This window comes from Mizuhopecten yessoensis, unplaced genomic scaffold (assembly GCF_002113885.1).
Source record: "Mizuhopecten yessoensis strain PY_sf001 unplaced genomic scaffold, ASM211388v2 scaffold8931, whole genome shotgun sequence".
NCBI classification, from domain to species: Eukaryota; Metazoa; Mollusca; class Bivalvia; order Pectinida; family Pectinidae; genus Mizuhopecten; species Mizuhopecten yessoensis.
This window is the reverse complement of record NW_018407794.1, coordinates 6,674-28,508: the sequence shown is the minus strand read 5'-3', so window position 1 is coordinate 28,508 and position 21,835 is coordinate 6,674. Positions and strand designations below refer to the sequence as shown.

General features: G+C 35.8%; 1 protein-coding gene across 3 annotated transcripts; it reads right to left on the bottom strand.

Moving 5' to 3' along the window:
• Window positions 1-123: 123 nt before the first annotated feature.
• On the bottom strand, window positions 124-18,878 carry LOC110456864. 3 transcript variants are annotated; one of them, XM_021507889.1, is made up of 9 exons: window positions 18,567-18,878; window positions 12,361-12,512; window positions 8,297-8,572; window positions 7,429-7,524; window positions 7,048-7,083; window positions 4,413-4,472; window positions 3,083-3,265; window positions 1,965-2,454; window positions 124-1,910 (listed from the first exon to the last, which is right to left on the bottom strand). In XM_021507889.1, the coding sequence occupies exons 1-9, from the start codon at window positions 18,871-18,873 to the stop codon at window positions 1,609-1,611; spliced, it is 1,902 nt and encodes a 633-aa protein (XP_021363564.1). In that variant the 5' UTR covers window positions 18,874-18,878; the 3' UTR covers window positions 124-1,608. The 3 variants fall into 3 exon arrangements, with proteins under 3 accessions (XP_021363564.1, XP_021363562.1, XP_021363563.1); XM_021507887.1 differs by having other exon boundaries at window positions 124-2,454; XM_021507888.1 differs by having other exon boundaries at window positions 124-2,454; window positions 3,083-3,217.
• Between the last annotated feature and the right edge of the window lie 2,957 nt (window positions 18,879-21,835).

Here is a 21,835-nt window from a genome sequence, read left to right as displayed (position 1 = left end):
GAGGAATCGATTGAGAGTCGAAAGTCAGTATTTAATATGACAATATTATAGATATTTGTTTTTTTAAATTTTCAAATTAATAGAAAAATAAATAACAACAATAATAATATTACAATGGTGGATCATTTATGGTTTGTGTAATGTTTATTATATCTCGCAACCACGTTATCTCGGAGAAGGGGAGATAACTCTTCTCAGGAACGGTACTATGGGTAGTAATATGATTTGCATTGTGTGTGAAATCAGCTGACTGGTTGCACAAAAATCGTTGTATTCATAGTGTATTCATGTTTTCTAATGGCAGCTGTTTTCAGTTGGTAGATTAATATACAGAACAAACATCAATAATGTAAATATACGTGAATAATGAATAACTTTTTGAAGGTCGGATTGTCCCGGGTTCCAAACCTCGTCTGGCCGTGCATTTTCACGCTTTAAGTACAATATAAAACAATATAAAATTAAACTACGTATTAACATAAAAAAAATCCTCACTTTTATACGTCCATTTACATTATGGTGTAACGCCGCTCCTTAACAGAAAAATAAAATTTGTTTTGTTTTATCCATTTTTACAGTAAATTGTCATTACAATGTACAAACATTCAGTATAGTGTTGTCTTAAAATTAATACAAATAATGAAATGATAATAAACTGTACATGTTCATGTACTCCTGCCGTAACCCTGCAGGGACCATTATCGAGAAAAACTGAAAAATGCTTCAAATGTCCAGAATGATGACATTTATTTTCATTGAATATACCACAACTAAGTACAAAGCCACAAAGGCTGACTGAATTAAACAGACCATGCAAAGCGTGTATGATTTTACCATTACACTGTCCAATACAGGTTCTCGTTTGAAGTGATGAAGCTTGACTTGTGAGCTTAGCCCTGTTAGATTCATCATAAGTCAGGATATGTCAAATGTAAAGACAATGATAATACAAAGATAGTTCAGGATATGTCCAATGTAAATACAATGATAATACAAAGATATTTCAGGATATGTCCAGTGTAAATACAATTATAATACAAAGATAGTTCAGGACCTTTTTTATTGTTTGTAAAATTGAAGCTTGTGTATGGGCAGACAAAATCCCCAAATGATACTTTTCAGCCGAAAACAACAATATTTTCAACAAACAGTTTCTTCACTGCTCATTTTTACTTTGTTATTGATTCACAGTTATAACACTGCTTCCGTCCTTGTATCGTTGTTGGGAACAAAGAGACCATACCAAATTATATACACTCACATGAGCTGGCTGAGTTAATTCAAATATACAAGAAATCCAACAAACTAAAGGAATGACAAAGGAAACCCACACACTGTCGAATAAAGAAGCTGGGGATCAGCAAACTAGAAAAATATCAGGAGTCATTGTTTCACACTGAAAAGAGTAAAACCTAAGACATATATAAGTACTTGTTTATATGATAGTACTATCATAATAACATAATGTTTCGTAATGGGCCGATACCTCAGTCATGTTTATGATCTAACACGTACTTGTTTGACACCAGATAGAGGAAGAATCAGCTGCAATATCGTATTATTTTTACAAATATCTGGTATGTTTCATTGTAAGTCTTTTTTTTATTATTATCTTGGTACTTTTGCATGTGTCGCCTCGTCGATAACATGTTCTCCACGATACCATTGCAGTTCTTCGTCCCCTGACTGTAGAGGAACAGCCTCCTCACGATCATTTAATGAGGTAGATATTTCAGAATCAGTCAAATTCACTGGATTTTCCCTCCAAGTAATCAGCTCGTGTGACACTTGTGGTTGTTGTGTAGATGTAACTTCCCCCCGCACGCGAGTTTCACACATGTTTCCGTACCATCGGTCAATGTTCGAATCTAACAATGATCCACCTACAGTTTCGGTCAGAGATGTACCACCTACTGCTCTTCTCAGAGATGTACCGCCTTCTGCTCCTCTCAGGGATGTACCGCCTTCTGCTCCTCTCAGAGATGTACCGCCTTCTGCTCCTCTCAGAGATGTACCGCCTTCTGCTCCTCTCAGAGATGTACCACCTACTGCTCCTCTCAGAAATGTACCACCTTCTGCTTCTCTCAGAGATGTACCACCTACTGCTCCTCTCAGAGATGTACCACCTACTGCTCCTCTCAGAGATGTACCGCCTTCTGCTCCTCTCAGAGATGTACCGCCTCCTGCTCCTGTCAAAGATTTACCGAACTCTGCTCCTGTCAAAAGAAAACCACTTCCAGCTTCAGTTCGAGGTGAACCACTCACTGCTCCGGCAACATGTGAGTCAGAAGAATTGCATACTATTTTCATGACGCTGGTTTCGTCGTTTTCCTCTGTCGATTCAAAATGTTCATGATCAATTTCAAATGTATTTTTGACAAAAGTTTCATGTTCTATTTCGCTTTCTGCAATTTTCATGACACAAGTTTCTTCATCTTGATTGTTCTCTATACCCTACAAATCGTAAACAAAGAAATATTATTCAATTGGGATATTTCAATAAATCTGATAATACTTACACAATACACTAACGACTGATTGTCTTGTTTTATTTTTGTAAACTGTTTGTATTTTTACTCAAACGAAAAGGAAACGCAAAGGTTCTACGTCAGGATCAACATCTTCACGTCACAACTGAACTGGTCGGCATTTGCAGTAAGTAAACAACTGATCTGGTCTGACTCTCAAGTTAGTATAAATGACCTATGCGATCTACATAGTACTTATATATAACACTGCACTGCCGTGTTTTCCTATATACAATAACAATACGTTTCAGTTGGGCTAATATTACTCCGTTGACCAGATTGCTCAATCAGTTAAAGTGAAAGTATACCAATCTGAAGTTCAGGGTTCGATTGATGGTCTAGCCCCGTCGAACCTTTTACTATAAGAACACTCCTGTTGATTGTATTTTTTTTTATCTTAACTGTTTTCCATTAAAGTCCTGCAAGATATAGTTTCTTTACAGAAATGATTTATCAAAGCTATAGTCATACCGAATAAAAAACGGTATCCAATAGATAACTCAATTACAGTGTTCGTAGTGGAACTGGGATCCTTAAGTTAGTTTACAACTTACTTGTTCTGGTATGACATTTAATGCTGACTTCCCTTTTGTCCATGGCGACTTTGCCACCATACACAGGCAACACCTATTCTGGTAAGTATTGTGCCGGATGGACGCTGCCTGTGGTATTGGATTCCAGTCTGATCCCTTAAACGAGTCAAGGATAGTCGTGACCAATTCCTCATTGCATTTATTCTATAAAATAAAAGGCGAAAATAAAAATAAATATTATCGTGCCTTTCTATATTTACCTATAGAAATAGCATAGCATGCAACATGTTAATTTAGTCTTAATTGGTTTTTTTAGGAATTTTCAGAAGAGTTCATGAAAACGTTTGAAAGTGCTGCCAAGGCAACACAATATTATCTTGTACTAGGATAATACTATAGGGAAATAATTGTGATAGATCTGGTATGTACAAATATAGATGTGACAAAGTCTTCTTCTGTAATTGGTTTATGTTAAATTATTATATTAATGAGATTTTGGATAAAGTAGCATTAATTATATTGTGAAATTGTACTTTTTATAAAATTAACAGAATCTTTATCTTACGTACAGGTATAATTAATCGATACATAGATAGCTCTTTTTAAAGTAATGTATATATGTTTTTATCAACATGATGTAAATTGTGATTTACATGTCTCTTTTACAGAGATGATAGTTTCCGATTGAGAACGCGCGGATACAGATCTTCATTCGTGTAAACCCCCGACCCATAGTTGGGGTAGGTATTTTAATATTGTATGTGTTAATGTAAACAAGCGATAATTGATGATGATAATTGTATTCAATATAATTATGTATAAGTAATTTGTGTAAGTAATTTCAACTATTGATTATGATGAAGTCAGTCATTGTAAAGTTATTCCTATTTTTGAATAACCTATTGTGTGTGAACGGATCAAATATGTATGCACCGAATGTACATGTTAGGAATTATATATGTGAGCGCTGTGTTTCATTATGTAATCAATTGTATTGTGTCTTTGTAGGTTTTTTTGATTATGTTCCACATATTGTGGGAATAAACCGGTAAACAAGAAATCTGCGTCGACCTTGACTCTTCATTCAACTTTGCAAAATCATCTCAAAAAATCATTAAATTGAACACTTTTAACGAAGACATATTGGACATTTTGCTCCTATTATCAAATGTTTATGCCATTCACCCCTAAAGTAGCATGTGGACCTTACCAAATCAAAGACTGGGCAAGTCCAATTTAAATATATATACGGATGAATAAGTTAAATTCGTCTTGATCGTGTTTTATTTCCTGTTACAGTGCTAAGTAAATTGGTGACGGACGCATGTGAAATGTTACACAATATACTCACAGCAATATCCTCTTCGGAATCATCCGGCCAATATTCTCGTGCTCTTTGTTCCAGATATTTCTAAATCAGAGACGGATTTCAGTTTTAAATGAAGACATATTATTAGTGATGCGACAATATAATTCCATTAATTGTAAGTATGTAAGGGAGGGAATTGTAAGTGTATCAAGCGCAGCGAGGTAAACTCCTGATTACACAGTTCTGAAATGAGGAACGTGTACAAAAGCAAAGCGAGTTACTTTTTTCCCGTTACCTTGCTTCGTTTACCTGGATTTATATGTACAAAATCATTTTCAAAGCCGCAGAGAAAACACTAACGTATACCTTACTTTAATGTTGTAGTGTTACACACAATGGTTAAACACAACGATGTCACAACGTTTCTGAAATAACACACTCTTAAGTCTTTTCGCCAAGAAACACAGCGCTCATCATTTCTCTAAGTCTATATTCGTTTTTGTCTCTAATCTTGAGTAAACCTTATACATGTTTGTAATACGACGTAGATTAATACGCACTATCAATCGTGAAAGCATGGATAATTTACATTTCGTTTGCGGTGGACATCATCAGCCATTCTTCAGCACAGTAAACCTAGTCCGAATTATTCTGACGTTTTATCGAAATTTTTAATATCGGTCTGTCGTCGATTAACGTCAGAACTCCGGCCCTCTATAATATGCGGAGCGCACTTCAAACTGATATTTTAGAAACAAATCGTCACTTTCACACACATGTCGCACATGGATCGAAAGATCTATTCTTTATGCACAAGATGAACATACATAACATGCCTCAAACAACCAATACAATAACTAAAAACATATTTTTTCAAACTTACTCTGTTTTACTCTAGTTTTTTGATAGCCCCGCCTTCTAATGCCACGTGACTAAAATATCGCCGGCCTACGTCCTAACGTTGGGAAATACCTTCGGTAACGCGAGATCTCGTCAAGTCATGTGACATTGCTCATGGCCTAATTTCCATTAAAAACATGGATTGGTATATAAAACGTTGGAAAATACTTTTCGTAATGATCTTTGAAACATGTTATTGATACCACCTAGTGCATAAAGAATAGATCTTTCGATCCATGTGCAACATGTGTGTGAAAGTGACGATTTGTTTCTAAAATATCAGTTTAAAGTGCGCTCCGGGCGCGGGTCGCATATTTCCCGCATATTATAGAGGGCCGGAGTTCTGACGTTAATCGACGACAGACCGATATGAAAAAAGTTGATAAAACGTCAGAATAATTCGGACTAAGTAAACCGAACCAAAAATGCCAGTTTTCATTCATCATCTTGATGTAAATATAGAACTATAGGATTTCCGCGAAGTAACGACTACCGTCGAATACAACACCACCCATTGGCTGCCTATATATTTATCCGTTTTTTCCCTGGCGTCGTTTCAAACTCTTGTAATCCCCCACAACTCAGTCAGCTACTGTAGACTTGCTCAAGTGTATGTCTGATACTTTTCATAAATGAAATTTCATTGAACATGAACACTGCATATGTTTCTCCAAAAGTCGCAGCTGTACTCTTACGATGTTTTAGGAAATATGATTAATTGATTAAGGATGTACTCTTCTGAGGTTTTAGTCACGTTCAAATCTCGTTTTGAACTAGTATAGCGGTGTTGTTTTTTTTTTTATTAAATATAACAAATTATGATCAATTTCAAAAGCAAGCATGCATCTGAAAAATGTATCAAAACACTAGATGCCCATTGTTTGCAGATTTTTTTTTTACAGGTTTTTAAGAAAATTACCAATTCGGCTGCCATTTTGAATATCTCAAAAATTTGTATTTCTTGCACTCTACGCAGTGCTAAAATTACACCATTTTTGACAAGTTCATTTTTGCTGTTCAAGTTTAAAATGTCCAATATTATGACAATATCATACAACAAAGTGGAAAATTGTACAATATTGGTATGTTGCTACTGATTTATGTCAACTGAAGCGTTTTTGGTGTTTTATCCCGCAAAGGGTGAAACAGAACACGGAAACCCCATTGTTTTGATTGTTTGATGAATGTTTCAACTTCTTTCGATCCATTGAAAATAAGTTAAAGTTTAACACCCGAACTTTTCATATCAATCGTTAAATCTGCAAAAAAAGGTGAAAAAGTAGCATTTTGAACTTAAAAAATGGGGGTAGGGGTAACATTAATTGCATTTCTGAGATAAAAATATAGGGCGAAGAAATTTTCACTTCTATAATTTAGGAGAAAACCCAATTTTTATCAATTGTGCAACCATTCATAAATTGGCACTCTTGAAAGGTATTGTATGAATTTGGTTTTCATACGGTCAAATCAAACGTTATGTTGAATTGGAAAGTTTGACCGAACATAACAAAAAAACGAAAACACGGACATGCAATTTTCTTTGTTTTATTATTTTCTCATAATTTCCTTTTTCCAAAATTTTATATAAGAAAAGAAGTTTAGATTTGTTTGACTTTTCAGAGGAGTACATCCTTGAGTGAAACATAAAAGATTTAGATAGCTTATTCATCCGTCTATGCTACCAACCCTACCGGAAACAAATCATGTCATCTTACCTATTATCTGCTTGAAAATAAGGAATCGTTCGCTATTCGAAATAATAATAAACAATACTTACCCAGCATGGTTTCATGTCGTAATATATGAAGGAAATCTCAATTAGTCAAGGCATGTATATCGGATTAATTATAAATTCCTGGTACAACTACAGTACTTCCTTACTTTACATGGAGATTTAAAAATCATTGTATCATTTACATTGGAGGTTCCGTCAGTTCATCGTGATATATATATAGATAAGGATTCGATAGGCAGAGACAGATTCTCTTTCTTTATAAAACTGAGATTGACTTTTATTTATGGCCCATCTTTTCCACATTTTATGGCCTTTCATTTTACAAAAAAACAATCAGTATATAAAAGTTTAAGTTCTATTCATATATTTATTACATCTGACGTATCACGTAATCTAGTTATTTGCATAAGAAGTAAAAGATACGAAAATGTCGTTCCAGTGCCGTCTGGGAATAACGATGTAATTTTGTGATTTGCAATCTATATTCTTCCGCACAATGGAATAGAGTCTACTCATCATCTAAAATAAAAACAAAAATAACTTGTCACAGTGATTTTAAAAACGACCAAAGTTATGTATAGGCCAGGCAAAAACACTATTAAACATTGAATTGGATGGTCATAGGATTGTTTCAAAGATAGGAATTTACACAAATCGAAAAGCCAATATTACATATTTTACATGTATTTTGACCCTTTCCAAATAACTTCAGGGGCTGTTTACGATTTCCATATTCCAGACCTTAAATAAGGATGAAATGTTTTTTAAGGGAAAGGGAAGCAAATATACATAGTTAAACAAACTTGTATTACGATGTGTATTTGAAGGTGGCAGAAAGTGTATACCTTCTTATTTATAAAGCATTACAATGCAACAGACCAATTGTGTTTTCTATATCAAAGACCATATCTCTAGATTCATTTTATATATAACAGGAACACAACAAGGGAAAAATAATTTGCAACGCAAGCAAAATGACTTGACAGAAGTCTGGATATTTAATGAGAAGGAGACATATTAAGAAATCATGTACTGACCTTACCTCAAAGATTCAGATGTAATTTGTTTAAATAGTTTTAAAATTAAAATCCAAGTTCTGACATCATCTTACTCTTTACAAATTCATGACTATCATTAACAAGTCATTAAGATGCTTTTTGATAGTTTTTAATCTATTTACTGATTCCGTTTGTACTGTACAAGGACCGGTGCATCTTTGCAAATCATAAACTACAGAAGTAGGTAATAGTTTTGATACGCGCAATACTTATATTATGTCAGATATACATACCTGATGGAAAATGTACACTGTATATGCTGTATAGAGACATATGGTTAAACCAATCAACACACTGGAAATTATAAGCAGATAGTAGAGGAGAGAGGTGTCTGCTCCGGTAAGTATTGATAACAAAATATACAACGAGGCGAATAATATGGTAATTCCCAAAACCAGAAGCATCCAAACACACATGAGCGTGGGACCACAAACAAACACGGCGTATCGTTTAAGAAGAAAGTGGTCATTGGCTTCCTCCCTTATCTTTCGGTAACATTCTTGTGATTCCTGTAACAGAATACAAAAACTGCCAGAAAAAGGTATTTAAGAGGTTTCTATTTTAAAAGATTTTAAGCCGATGGAGAGAGTCAAACAAAGAAAATATTTACGGCACAGTATGGTGATTTCGTCCACTTAAGACTTTTCAGTCTCATTTAACTCATGACATCTGTAAGGTACAGTTGTGGGATCGCACACGGTGTGTAAACGATGTGTGCACGAAGTGCGAACGATAAAAAATTGGACGATCATTGCTTGCGCACATTTGTGCGGACGATCGACGAACGTTGTGCGATAACATTCGCGGTTGGTGTAATTTGAGAAATGGCTTAACAATATATACGGTTTCGTGTTTAAACATATACACTTGATTTTTTAGTATGTTTCTATATTCAAGCTACGTCTATAATCTTATCTTTCTGTCTATACTTTCTTAAATTTAAAAATGGTGATTTCGGTGTTGTATAAAGGACCTTAATCGACACATGTAAAATTACAACACAGTCTCAGCAACACAGGTAAACATTGCCACTTTGAACCTGGACCGAAGATTTCCCCCGGCCCGGGGCACTTACGTAACACGCCAAGGTGTGAAAACCAGGTGAAGGGGAGCTATAGACCAAAGCGAATGCAAATAACAAATATTAAGGTGGCTCCACACTTTCGCAATTAACCAGCAAAATTCGTTGAAACTTTCATATAATGGTTATGCAACTATGTAGAGTTGATTTTATGAAAATCTAAACATTCCGATAGTTTGGGGACTTTTTTGGAAAAAATACCAAAAAATTGAATTTTCGTCAATTTTAATATTTTTCGGGTTTTTTTTGTGTGTGACATTGTTCGGAACAATAACAACAATAATAAAATGAAAAGGAGCATTTCTAATTAACTCTACAAATATTTTATTTATCGCAAAATATGTAACACATGTTACACAAAGTGTTTTTTTTATTGAATTTGTACGGATAAAAGTGATTATCTACAAGCTAAAAGCAAACAGGACTCAAAGATCTATACATATAGAATGGGAAATTGAACAAAATATACACAATGGCTTTATAATTAATTTATTTTACATTTTACAATCACTTCGATCCGGGTGAGAGTTATCTTCCTTGAAAAAATCGGAACTTTTTGCAAAGGGGTGACATTTACACAATGACAGTTTTCTCTGTTTACATATAACAAAAATTATGGAAATAAATAAAAAATATGATATCAAAATCATCAATTTATTGTTCTTTAATGGAACCAAATTACCCTCAGTCATGTACACTTTGAACTCATTCCACAGTCCGCTAACTCACGGTATATTTATAATTACATGTCAGGTACATATGTGACCAGAGGCTATCGCATGGTATGCCGTTCTCACGTGCACTCACACATGCATTTCATAGGTATCTTGATATTTTACAAAACATTATTTTCACAGAGTAAGTAGACTACATTTGTAAACACGATTTAATCGACAGAGCGAAACTCCCTCAGCAGCGAAAATCGTAACGACCTCGAGCTTATGAACTCGTGTTGCACATGTGAGGTTGGTACGTCCGCATTCCATGCGTTTCCTATATGACCTTCTTGAGGTCGTTTAGTCTCATGTCACTGTCTTCCCGTGAGTCGATTTATGTCTATGAATTGGAAAGCTCTATTCCTGAAGCACGCCTGATTATACATTTCCCGGTAAAATCTCGATATCGGGTGTTAACATGTCATCGGCACGCACGTGTACTATACTTTACCTAATAAACGAACAACAGTGGTTGACCGTTTAAACGAAAACGGCCCAGCAGGTGTTACTATAATTTGCACTACGATATTGAATGCCCGATACGCAATACGGAAATGACGACACGGTGTAAATGCACATTTCGATCAAGATAATTGAGTCCGAGCTGTACTTTTTCCGGAAGTACGTCACGAAAATGGACGCTGATGACGATGTGTGGAGCCACCTTAATGGTCCAGTTGTGTTTTCATAACGGTCATACGGTATCACATATCAGCTCTATGTGTCAGACAAAGTCCAGGTAAAACTCCGGTCACTCATTAAATTGTTATTTACCTGTTCTGTTACCGAGGAGCCAAACCAATTCATGACAATCTAACGGTCACTGTATACTGTGTTACGCGCATTGTAAAATTGTACATACTCTTAATTATAGAGATGAGAGAATTACAGTAAAATATATACAGTGTACATTTTTTGCATACGAGCCTTTCGTATTTTTTTCATTCCGTAATATTGATCAACAAATTATACAAAATCGCATAGTTGTGCGGAGAGAAGCGCACAACGGGGCGAACGATTGTTAAATCGCACAGTTGTGCGCACCATGTGTGGACGATGTGCGGTCGGTGTGTGAACGATGTGTATGCACGGTGTTTTTGGTGCGGTGTGCGGTCACACAATTGTATCAAAGTATGAAATTATATATTTGAGAAAATATATTAATTCAACGTTTTAGTAATAATTATGAAACGAAATGATGCAATAACAATTATGTTTTCCGATTTGCCACAGGTATCAGGGACAGTATATAGAGGGGATTGGCAACTCTGCCCCAGTCAAGATTTATAGCACGTCGCTTTTGTGTTTGTTCACCGAACCGCGAAGTCATCGAGAGCCCCTCTCGATCAGCCCGCGCTTGCGCACTAGCGTTTAAATTAAGCACGCACCTGCTTTCGGTGTCATGTCAACAATCTCGGCGAGATCAAAGTGTTTTGATAACGGTTAGCCCTGATTGGGACTGTGTATTAGTAGGTCTTCTTTTTATTCCAGGGACGAGCTATCGTTGCCACTATGTCTAGCCTTTCGGCTGTGTTGGTGGCTATTACAACCAATCACATTTCGTAAAGCACGTTCCAGTGAAAATAATGCTAATATTGACATTTTTTGACAATTTTTTAAATGAGCTGATCCTCGAATGCAGGCGATAAATTTTTGTTGCGTTTAACATTTCCGGTTGTTTACGGTTTTTAACAACACCTGTCCTTCGTTACCAGACGAGCAATTTCATTTGTGACATCCTATCGTTCCAAATAATGCAAATCAAATCAGGACTGCTTAACATAGAAATTACTCGGCTGTTTATTGATATCAATTGTTTTAAAAAATATAAACGATATAAACGATGTTTAATCAAAACAGTGAGCAGTTACCAACTACTTTCGCAATAATGATTTTCGTTCCAGTGAAAAATAATGCTGATATTTACACTTTTTGACACAAAAATAACACAAGTTGAATTATATTATTTGCAATAAAAAAGGGTGGGTCGTTATAAAATTTATTCAGCTTTCTATTGCTGCTAATTAAAAAAAGATCGGTAAAACACTTTTGGAGTGAGGTGGTTCACATTTTATCCCGCATTTTTGCCTATCGACGCCCACCACAATACTCTGAACCACGCGTTACATCGCGTTTAAAAATAGAAAAACATACCCCAAAAACGAGACATCAATTACTATAGTACCACAGATTTTATCAATTATAAGTAATACAATCAGCTTATAACAATGGGATAAACAAAAGACGTGATAACACTTGTCGAGATTGGTTTGTTTTCACACCAACTTCTGCATCTAACGAAGCGGTACCGACGCCATATTGCTTTGTCAAAATTGCGATAGGTGGCGCTCGCTATCTACTCCTGATTCAGGGGGAGGTAAGTCTAGATTGACGTGTCATAAAATTGGTAAGGCAAAGAGGGAGTTGCTAATCCCCTCCATTATACGTCCCTGCATGTATGAATTGTTCTTGACCTTAAATAATTATTTTTCGACCATACCTCAATTGACCATGAAAACAACTCATTCCTTTGGGATCGAGATAGGTCACAGAGTTCATAGCTAGAGCTGCAACACAGTCTATAGTCTGTATATATCGGGTGCTTCCGTAGGATCTCTATGCCATTTATATTCTGTGGGAGTTGAACATCAGCTAAAATAGAAATAAAAAGCACGCCGTTAAGCAGTGAAGAAAACGATAGTTCAACCTATTCCTTGTAAATATACTCGCCTACTTGCCTACTCTATGGAAGAGCAGCAGTTACAACCTTTAAATGATGGTTATTCATCCGTTCTTTGTTGCATTCAGCACATACTGTGACTTCTGATACAATTCCACGAAATATTTTTTTCAGAAATGTCAGTCTTTTATAGTGCCTTATCGACTTTGTAGGGTTTTGGGTTTCATGAGAGGAGATCGTAAACTATCTCCCTCGTAAAACAATAAAAAATATCTTATTTACATTATTTATACTGTTTAGCTTCATTTGTTGTTACATTTTACCGCAATTAACCAATATCAGCTGTCACATGATTAAATGTTGGTAACGTATTACCAAGATCAGCTGTCACAAGATCAAATGATGGTAATGTATTACCAAGATCAGCTGTTACAAGATCAAATGATGGTAATGTATTACCAAGATCAGCTGTCACAAGATCAAATGATGGTAATGTATTACCAAGATCAGCTGTTACAAGATCAAATGATGGTAATGTATTACCAAGATCAGCTGTCACAAGATCAAATGATGGTAATGTATTACCAAGATCAGCTGTTACAAGATCAAATGATGGTAATGTATTACCAAGATCAGCTGTCACAAGATCAAATGATGGTAATGTATTACCAAGATCAGTTGTTACAAGATCAAATGATGGTAATGTATGACCAAGATCAGCTGTCACAAGATCAAATGATGGTGATGAATTATCAAGATCAGCTGTCACAAGATCAAATGATGGTAACGTATTACCAAGACCAGCTGTTACAAGATCAAATGATGGTAATGTATTACCAAGATCAGCTGTCACCAGATTAAATGATGGTAATGTATTACCAAGATCAACTGTTACAAGATCAAATGATGGTAATGTATTACCAAGATCAGCTGTCACAAGATCAAATGATGGTAATGTATGACCAAGATCAGCTGTCACAAGATCAAATGATGGTGATGAATTATCAAGATCAGCTGTTACAAGATCAAATTATGGTAACGTATTACCAAGACCAGCTGTTACAAGATCAAATGATGGTAACGTATTACCAAGACCAGATGTTACAAGATCAAATGATGGTAATGTATTACCAAGATCATCTGTCACCAGATTAAATGATGGTAATGTATTACCAAGATCAACTGTTACAAGATCAAATGATGGTGATGAATTATCAAGATCAGCTGTCACAAGATCAAATGATGGTAATGTATTACCAAGATCAGATGTCACAAGATTAAATTATGGTAATGTATTACCAAGATCAGATGTCACAAGATTAAATTATGGTAATGTATTACCAAGATCAGATGTCACAAGATTAAATTATGGTAATGTATTACCAAGATCAGATGTCACAAGATTAAATTATGGTAATGTATTACCAAGATCAGATGTCACAAGATTAAATTATGGTAATGTATTACCAAGATCAGATGTCACAAGATTAAATTATGGTAATGTATTACCAAGATCAGATGTCACAAGATTAAATTATGGTAATGTATTACCAAGATCAGATGTCACAAGATTACATGTTGGTAATGTATAACCAAGATCAGCTGTCACAAATGATGGTAATGTATTACCAAGATCAGCTGTCACAAGATTAAATGATGGTAATGTATTACCAAGATCAGATGTCACAAGATTAAATTATGGTAATGTATTACCAAGATCAGATGTCACAAGATTAAATGATGGTAATGTATTACCAAGATCAGATGTCACAAGATTAAATTATGGTAATGTATTACCAAGATCAGATGTTACAAGATTAAATGATGGTACCGTATTACCAAGATCAGCTGTTACAAGATCAAATGTTGGCAACGCATTAACAAGATCAGCTGTCACAAGATTAAATGTTGGTAATGTATAACCAAGATCAGCTGTCACAAGATCAAATGTTGGTAATGTATTACCAAGATCAGCTGTCACAAGATTAAATGATGGTAATGTATTACCAAGATCAGATGTCACAAGATTACATGTTGGTAATGTATAACCAAGATCAGCTGTCACAAGATCAAATGTTGGTAATGTATTACCAAGGTCAGCTGTCACAAGATCAAATGATGGTAATGTATTAACAAGATCAGATGTCACAGGATCAAATGATGGTAATGTATTATCAAGATCAGCTGTCATAGGATATAATGATGGTAATGTATTACCAAGATCAACTGTTACAAGATCAAATGATGGTGATGAATTATCAAGATCAGCTGTCACAAGATCAAATGATGGTAACGTATTACCAAGACCAGCTGTTACAAGATCAAATGATGGTAACGTATTACCAAGACCAGATGTTACAAGATCAAATGATGGTAATGTATTACCAAGACCAGCTGTTAAAAGATCAAATGATGGTAATGTATTAACAAGCAAGATCAAATGATGGTAATGTATGACCAAGATCAGCTGTCACAAGATCAAATGATGGTGATGAATTATCAAGATCAGCTGTCAGAAGATCAAATGATTGTAACGTATTACCAAGACCAGTTGTTACAAGATCAAATGTTGGTAACGTATTACCAAGATCAGCTGTCACAAGATGAAATGATGGTAATGTATTAACAAGATCAGCTGTCACAAGATCAAATGATGGTAACGTATTACCAAGACCAGATGTTACAAGATCAAATGATGGTAATGTATTACCAAGATCATCTGTCACCAGATTAAATGATGGTAATGTATTACCAAGATCAGATGTCTCAAGATTAAATGTTGGTAATGTATAACCAAGATAAACTGTCACAAGATCAAATGATGATGGTAATGTATTAACAAGACCAGCTGTTACAAGATCAAATGTTTGTAACGTATTACCAAGATCAGCTGTCACAAGATGAAATGATGGTAATGTATTAACAAGATCAGCTGTCACAAGATCAAATGATGGTAATATATTACCAAGACCAGCTGTTACAAGATTAAATGTTGGTAACGTATGACCAAGATCAGCTGTCACAAGATCAAATGATGGTAATGTATTAACAAGATAAGCTGTTACAAGATCAAATGATGGTCATGTATTACCAAGATCAGATGTCACAGGATCAAATGATGGTAATGTATTATCAAGATCAGCTGTCATAGGATATAATGATGGTAATGTATTACCAAGATCAACTGTTACAAGATCAAATGATGGTGATGAATTATCAAGATCAGCTGTCAGAAGATCAAATGATTGTAACGTATTACCAAGACCAGTTGTTACAAGATCAAATGTTGGTAACGTATTACCAAGATCAGCTGTCACAAGATCAAATGATGGTAACGTATAACCAAGATCAGCTGTCACAAGTTAAAATGATGGTAATGTATTACCAACATCAGCTGTCACAAGATCAAATGATGGTAATGTATTACCAAGATCAGCTGTTACAAGATCAAATTATGGTAATGTATTACCAAGATCAGATGTCACAGGATCAAATGATGGTAATGTATTACCAAGATCAGCTGTAACAAGATCAAATGATGGTGATGAATTACCAAGATCAGCTGTCACAGGGTCAAATGATGGTAATGTATTACCAAGATCAGCTGTTAAAAGATCAAATGTTGGTAATGTATTACCAAGATCAGCTGCTACAAGATCAAATGTTGGTAACGTATAACCAAGACCAGCTTTTACAAGATTAAATGTTGGTAATGTATTACCAAGATCAGCTGTTACATGATCAATTGATGGTAATGTATTACCAAGATCAGCTGTTACAAGATCAAATGTAGGCAACGTATTACCAAGATCAGATGTCACAAGATCAAATGTTGGCAACGCATTAACAAGATCAGCTGTCACAAGATTAAATGTTGGTACTGTTTTACCAAGATCGGCTTTCACAAGATTAAATGTTGGTAATGTATTTACCAAGATCAGCAAGACCAGCTGTTAAAAGATCAAATGATGGAAATGTATTACCAAGATTAACTGTCACATGATCAAATGTTGGTAATGTATAACCAAGATAAGCGGTCACAAGATCAAATGATGGTAATGTATTACCAAGATTAGCTGTCACATGATCAAATGTTGGTAATGTTTTACCAAGATCAGCTTTCACAAGATTAAATGTTGGTAATGTATAACCAAGATAAGCTGTCACAAGATCAAATGATGGTAATGTATTACCAAGATCAGCTGTCACATGATCAAATGTTGGTAATGTTTTACCAAGATCAGCTTTCACAAGATTAAATGTTGGTAATGTATAACCACGATAAGCTGTTACAAGATCAACTGATGGAAATGTATTACCAAGATCAGCTGTCACAAGATCAAATGCTGGTAATGTATTACCAAGATCAGATGTCACAAGATTAAATGTTGGTAATGTATAACCAAGATAAGCTGTTACAAGATTAAATGTTGGTAATGTATAACCACGATAAGCTGTTACAAGATCAACTGATGGAAATGTATTACCAAGATCAGCTGTTACAAGATCAAATGATGGTAATGTATAACCAAGATCAGCTGTTACAAGATCAAATGTTGGTAATGTATTACCAAGATCAGCTGTTACAAGATCAAATGTTGGTAATGTATTACCAAGATCAGCTGTTACAAGATCAAATGATGGTAATGTATTAACAAGACCAGCTGTTACAAGATCAAATGTTGGTAACGTATTACCAAGATCAGCTGTCACAAGATCAAATGCTGGTAATGTATTACCAAGATCGGATGTCACAAGATTAAATGTTGGTAATGTATAACCACGACAAGCTGTTACAAGATCAACTGATGGAAATGTATTACCAAGGTCAGCTGTTACAAGATCAAATGATGGTAATGTATTACCAAGATTAGCTGTTTCAAGATCAAATGATGGTAATGTATTACGAAGATCAGCTGTCACATGATCAAATGATGGTAATGTATAACCAAGATCAGCTTTCACAAGATCAAATGATGGTTGTGTATTACCAAGATCAGCTTTCACAAGATCAAATGGTGGTAATATATTACCAAGATCAGCTGTTACAAGATCAAATGATGGTAATGTATTACCAAGACCAGCTGTCACATGATCAAATGATGGTAATAGCTGTTACAAGATCAAATGTTGGCAACGTATTACCAAGATCAGCTGTCACAAGATCAAATGATGGTAATGAATTACCAAGATCAGCTGTCACAAGATCAAATGATGGTAATGTATAACCAAGATCAGCTGTTACAAGATCAAATGATGGTAATGTATTACCAAGATCAGCTGTTACAAGATCAAATGTTGGCAACGTATTACCAAGATCAGCTGTCACAAGATCAAATGATGGTAATGAATTGCCAAGATCAGCTGTCACAAGATCAAATGATGGGAATGAATTACCAAGATCAGCTGTCACAAGATCAAATGATGGTAATGAAGTACCAAGATCAGCTGTCACAAGATCAAATGATGGTAATGAATTGCCAAGATCAGCTGTCACAAGATCAAATGATGGTAATGTATTACCTCACAGGATCAAATGATGGTAATGTATTACCAAGATCAGCTGTCACATGATCAAATGATGGTAATGTATAACCAAGATCAGCTTTCGCAAGATCAAATGATGGTAATGTATTACCAAGATCAGATGTCACAACTGTCACAAGATCAAATGATGGTAATGTATTACCTCACAGGATCAAATGATGGTAATGTATTACCAAGATCAGATGTCACAACTGTCACAAGATCAAATGATGGTAATGTATTACCAAGATCAGCTGTTACAAAATCAAATGTTGGTAACGTATTACCAAGATAAGCTGTCACAAGATCAAATGATGGTAATGTATTACCAAGATCAGATGTCACAAGATTAAATGTTGGTAATGTATAACCGAGATCAGCTGTTACAAGATCAAATGATGGCTATTTATTACCGAGATAAGGTGTGACAAGATTGATGGTTACATTTATATGTAAGTTACATTAGCTGAAACGAGATTGACGAGATGGTTGTGTATTACCAATTCTATAAAATGCCTTTCCCACTTTACGTCCAACGTCCTTGACCTCCAGTCCCACGCCGTTGATATACGTCATATAATTTAGCTTTAGAGGCATTTTAGACTCATCCAATCGTAGAACTAGCATGAAATCATTTCGGCGGGTATCAGCGGCGTACTTGTGTGCCATATCCACCTCCTTATCACACATGGCACTCTGTAAAGAATGCTGCGATACCACCAAGAGCAGTTTGTGACATGTCTGAATGGTTGTCTCGATGTTCTGCATAACTGAAACCCCATAGGAAAAGTCATAATCGGCCAACATACATCTGAAACATAAACAAAATTATAGCATACCCCGATCACTAGGGACATCACGGTGAAGTGTATATTTTTTTGTCTGTTTTCCCTTCAAATACTACATAAACATATCAAGTGAGTCTCCTTATGGAAAATAACGATCGGATTTGGCTGATATATATTCATAAAAATGAATCATTTTAAGATAATCATCGGGATTTCTACCTATCTGACCAATGTTTTGTTCAGGGATTTCCCTCTACTAGGTCATGCGCATAGCACACCGTTTCTTGGTAAACAAAATGAAAAATCGTTGTACCGCGTCAGCTACGAAGCGAAAAGTTGCCAAATGGTCAAAAGATAGCGCAAGGAGTACGTTACGGAATCATTATTACAGGTGGGAAATATTCAAAGGAGAAAATAACTGCCCTAACAGGTAGTCGGTGCCTGTATTCTTCGGGTAGCCGGTTAACAGCTGAAATGGAATCGACAGAAATGCTGTTTATGTTATGAATACATATCTAAAACTATTAACCTAGCTAGTATCTTTGTCTGAATTTGAACACAGATGAACTTATTTTGTTATGTTAATGGGCATGTATCGGAGAGAGTTTATTTTGTGTTTCTACATACTGTAGATGGTTTGTTTGATTTTGCTATGAGGCCCTCCAAGGGATAACTGTCGGTACTCGGGGTCAAATGAGATACGTGCGCTATTAGATTTACATAATATTCCCAGGTTCAGTAAAATAGTATAATTTAATTATATTGCTGAATTAAACGTTTTTTTCGTATTAACATGCAAGACTAATATTAGTACCCGGCCTCCCCTGCCGTGACGACGCAATATATAAAAACATCTCTTGTCGTCAGAAAACTACGTTATCGCAGCTAGATTTAAAAATGTCAAAATGACGGTTCAGGATGAATAACTGAGGAAGGAGAACTTACTTATAGTAAATAAGATCGCATAGCAATTTGACATAGAATGTATGCTCATGCAACAACCTTTTCTTTATTAATAATTAATTTTCGACTTCAGATAGAATCGGAATACACAATGAAAACGAGGGAAAAATCATTTGTTTACGCTGTAAAAATGACGCGTGTAATATCTTACATTATACATTAGTAACACTATGATTCCGGAAATTATGTCTGTCATTTGGTGATTATGTTATGTACAGCGGAAGTGGTCACTATTAAAATACCCGCCATAAAAGCAGCATGGTTTGTTCTGTTATTCCGGGAAACACGGACATTACAACGCGTGCTGCCGATAACTACGGTTTCTGTTTCAGACAAAAAAGAACTGATTAAACAACGTACGTACGCAGACGGACGGAGAGGAAAACTATAGTCACCCCGGTTTCACCAGTAGGGGACTAATAATTTGTGAACCGCTTTGAGACGACCTACGAACTAGGTTGTGAAAACCGGTATATTCGAACCTCGAATCATAATTATTAGTATAACGCTGTCAGTGGTCTAGGTAAACAACACCCTTGTTAACACTGTCAGAGGTCTAGGTAAACAACATCCATATTAACAATGTCAGTGGTCCAGGTAAACAATACCCATATTAACACTGTCAGAGGTCTAGGTAAACAACACCCATGTTAACACTGTCAGAGGTCTAGGTAAACAATACCCATGTTAACGCTGTCAGTGGTCTAGGTAAACAACACCCATATTAACACTGTCAACGGTCCAGGTAAACAACACCCATATTAACACTGTCAGAGGTCCAGGTAAACAATACCCATGTTAACACTGTTAGTGGTCTAGGTAAACAATACCCATGTTAACGCTGTCAGTGTTCTAGGTAAACAACACCCATATTAACACTGTCAAAGGTCCAGGTAAACAACACCCATATTAACACTGTCAGTGGTCCAGGTAAACAATACCGATGTTAACACTGTCAGCGGTCCAGGTAATCAATACCCATGTTAACACTGTCAGTGATCCAGGTAAACAATACCCATGTTAACACTGTCAGCGGTCCAGGTAATCATCACCAATGTTAACACTATCAGCGGTCGAGGTAATCATCACCCATATTAACACTATCAGCGGTCCAGGTAATCCATACCCACATTAACACTGTCAGCGGTCCAGGTAATCAATACCCATATTAACACTGTCAGTGGTCCAGGTAATCAATAGTCATATTAACACTGTCAGCGGTCCAGGTAATCAATACCCATATTAACACTGTCAGCGGTCTAGGTAAACAATACCCATGATAACACTGTCAGCGGTCTTGCTAAACAATACCCATGTAAACACTGTCAGTGTTCCAGGTAAACAATACCCTTGTTAACACTGTCAGTGGTCTGGGTAAATATTACCCATGTTAACACTGTCACCGGTCCAGGTAATAAATACCCTTTTTAACACTGTCCGTGGTCTAGGTAAACAAAACCCATGTTAACACTGTCAGTGGTCTAGGTAAACAATACCCATGTTAACACTGTCAGTGGTCTAGGTAATCAATACCCATGTTAACACTGTCAGCGGTCCAGGTAAACAACACCCATATTAACACTATCAGCGGTCCAGGTAAAAATTACCCATGTTAACACTGTCAGCGGTCTAGGTAAACAATACCAATGTTAACACTGTCCGCGTTCCAGTTAATCAATACCCTTGTTAACACTCTCTATGGTCTAGGTAAATAATACCCATGTTAACACTGTCAGCGGTCCAGGTAATCAACACCCATGTTAACGCTGTCAGTGGTTTAGGTAAAGAATACATATGTTAACACTGTCGGTGGTCTAGGTAAGCAATACCCATGTTAACGCTGTCAGCGGTCCAGGTAAACAACACCCTTGTTAACACTGTCAGCGATCCAGGTTAACAATACCCTTGTTAACACTGTCAGTGGTCTAGGTAATCAATACCCTTGTTAACGCTCTCAATGGTCTAGGTAAACAATACCCATGTCAACGCTGTCAGTGGCTAAGGTAAACAATACCCAT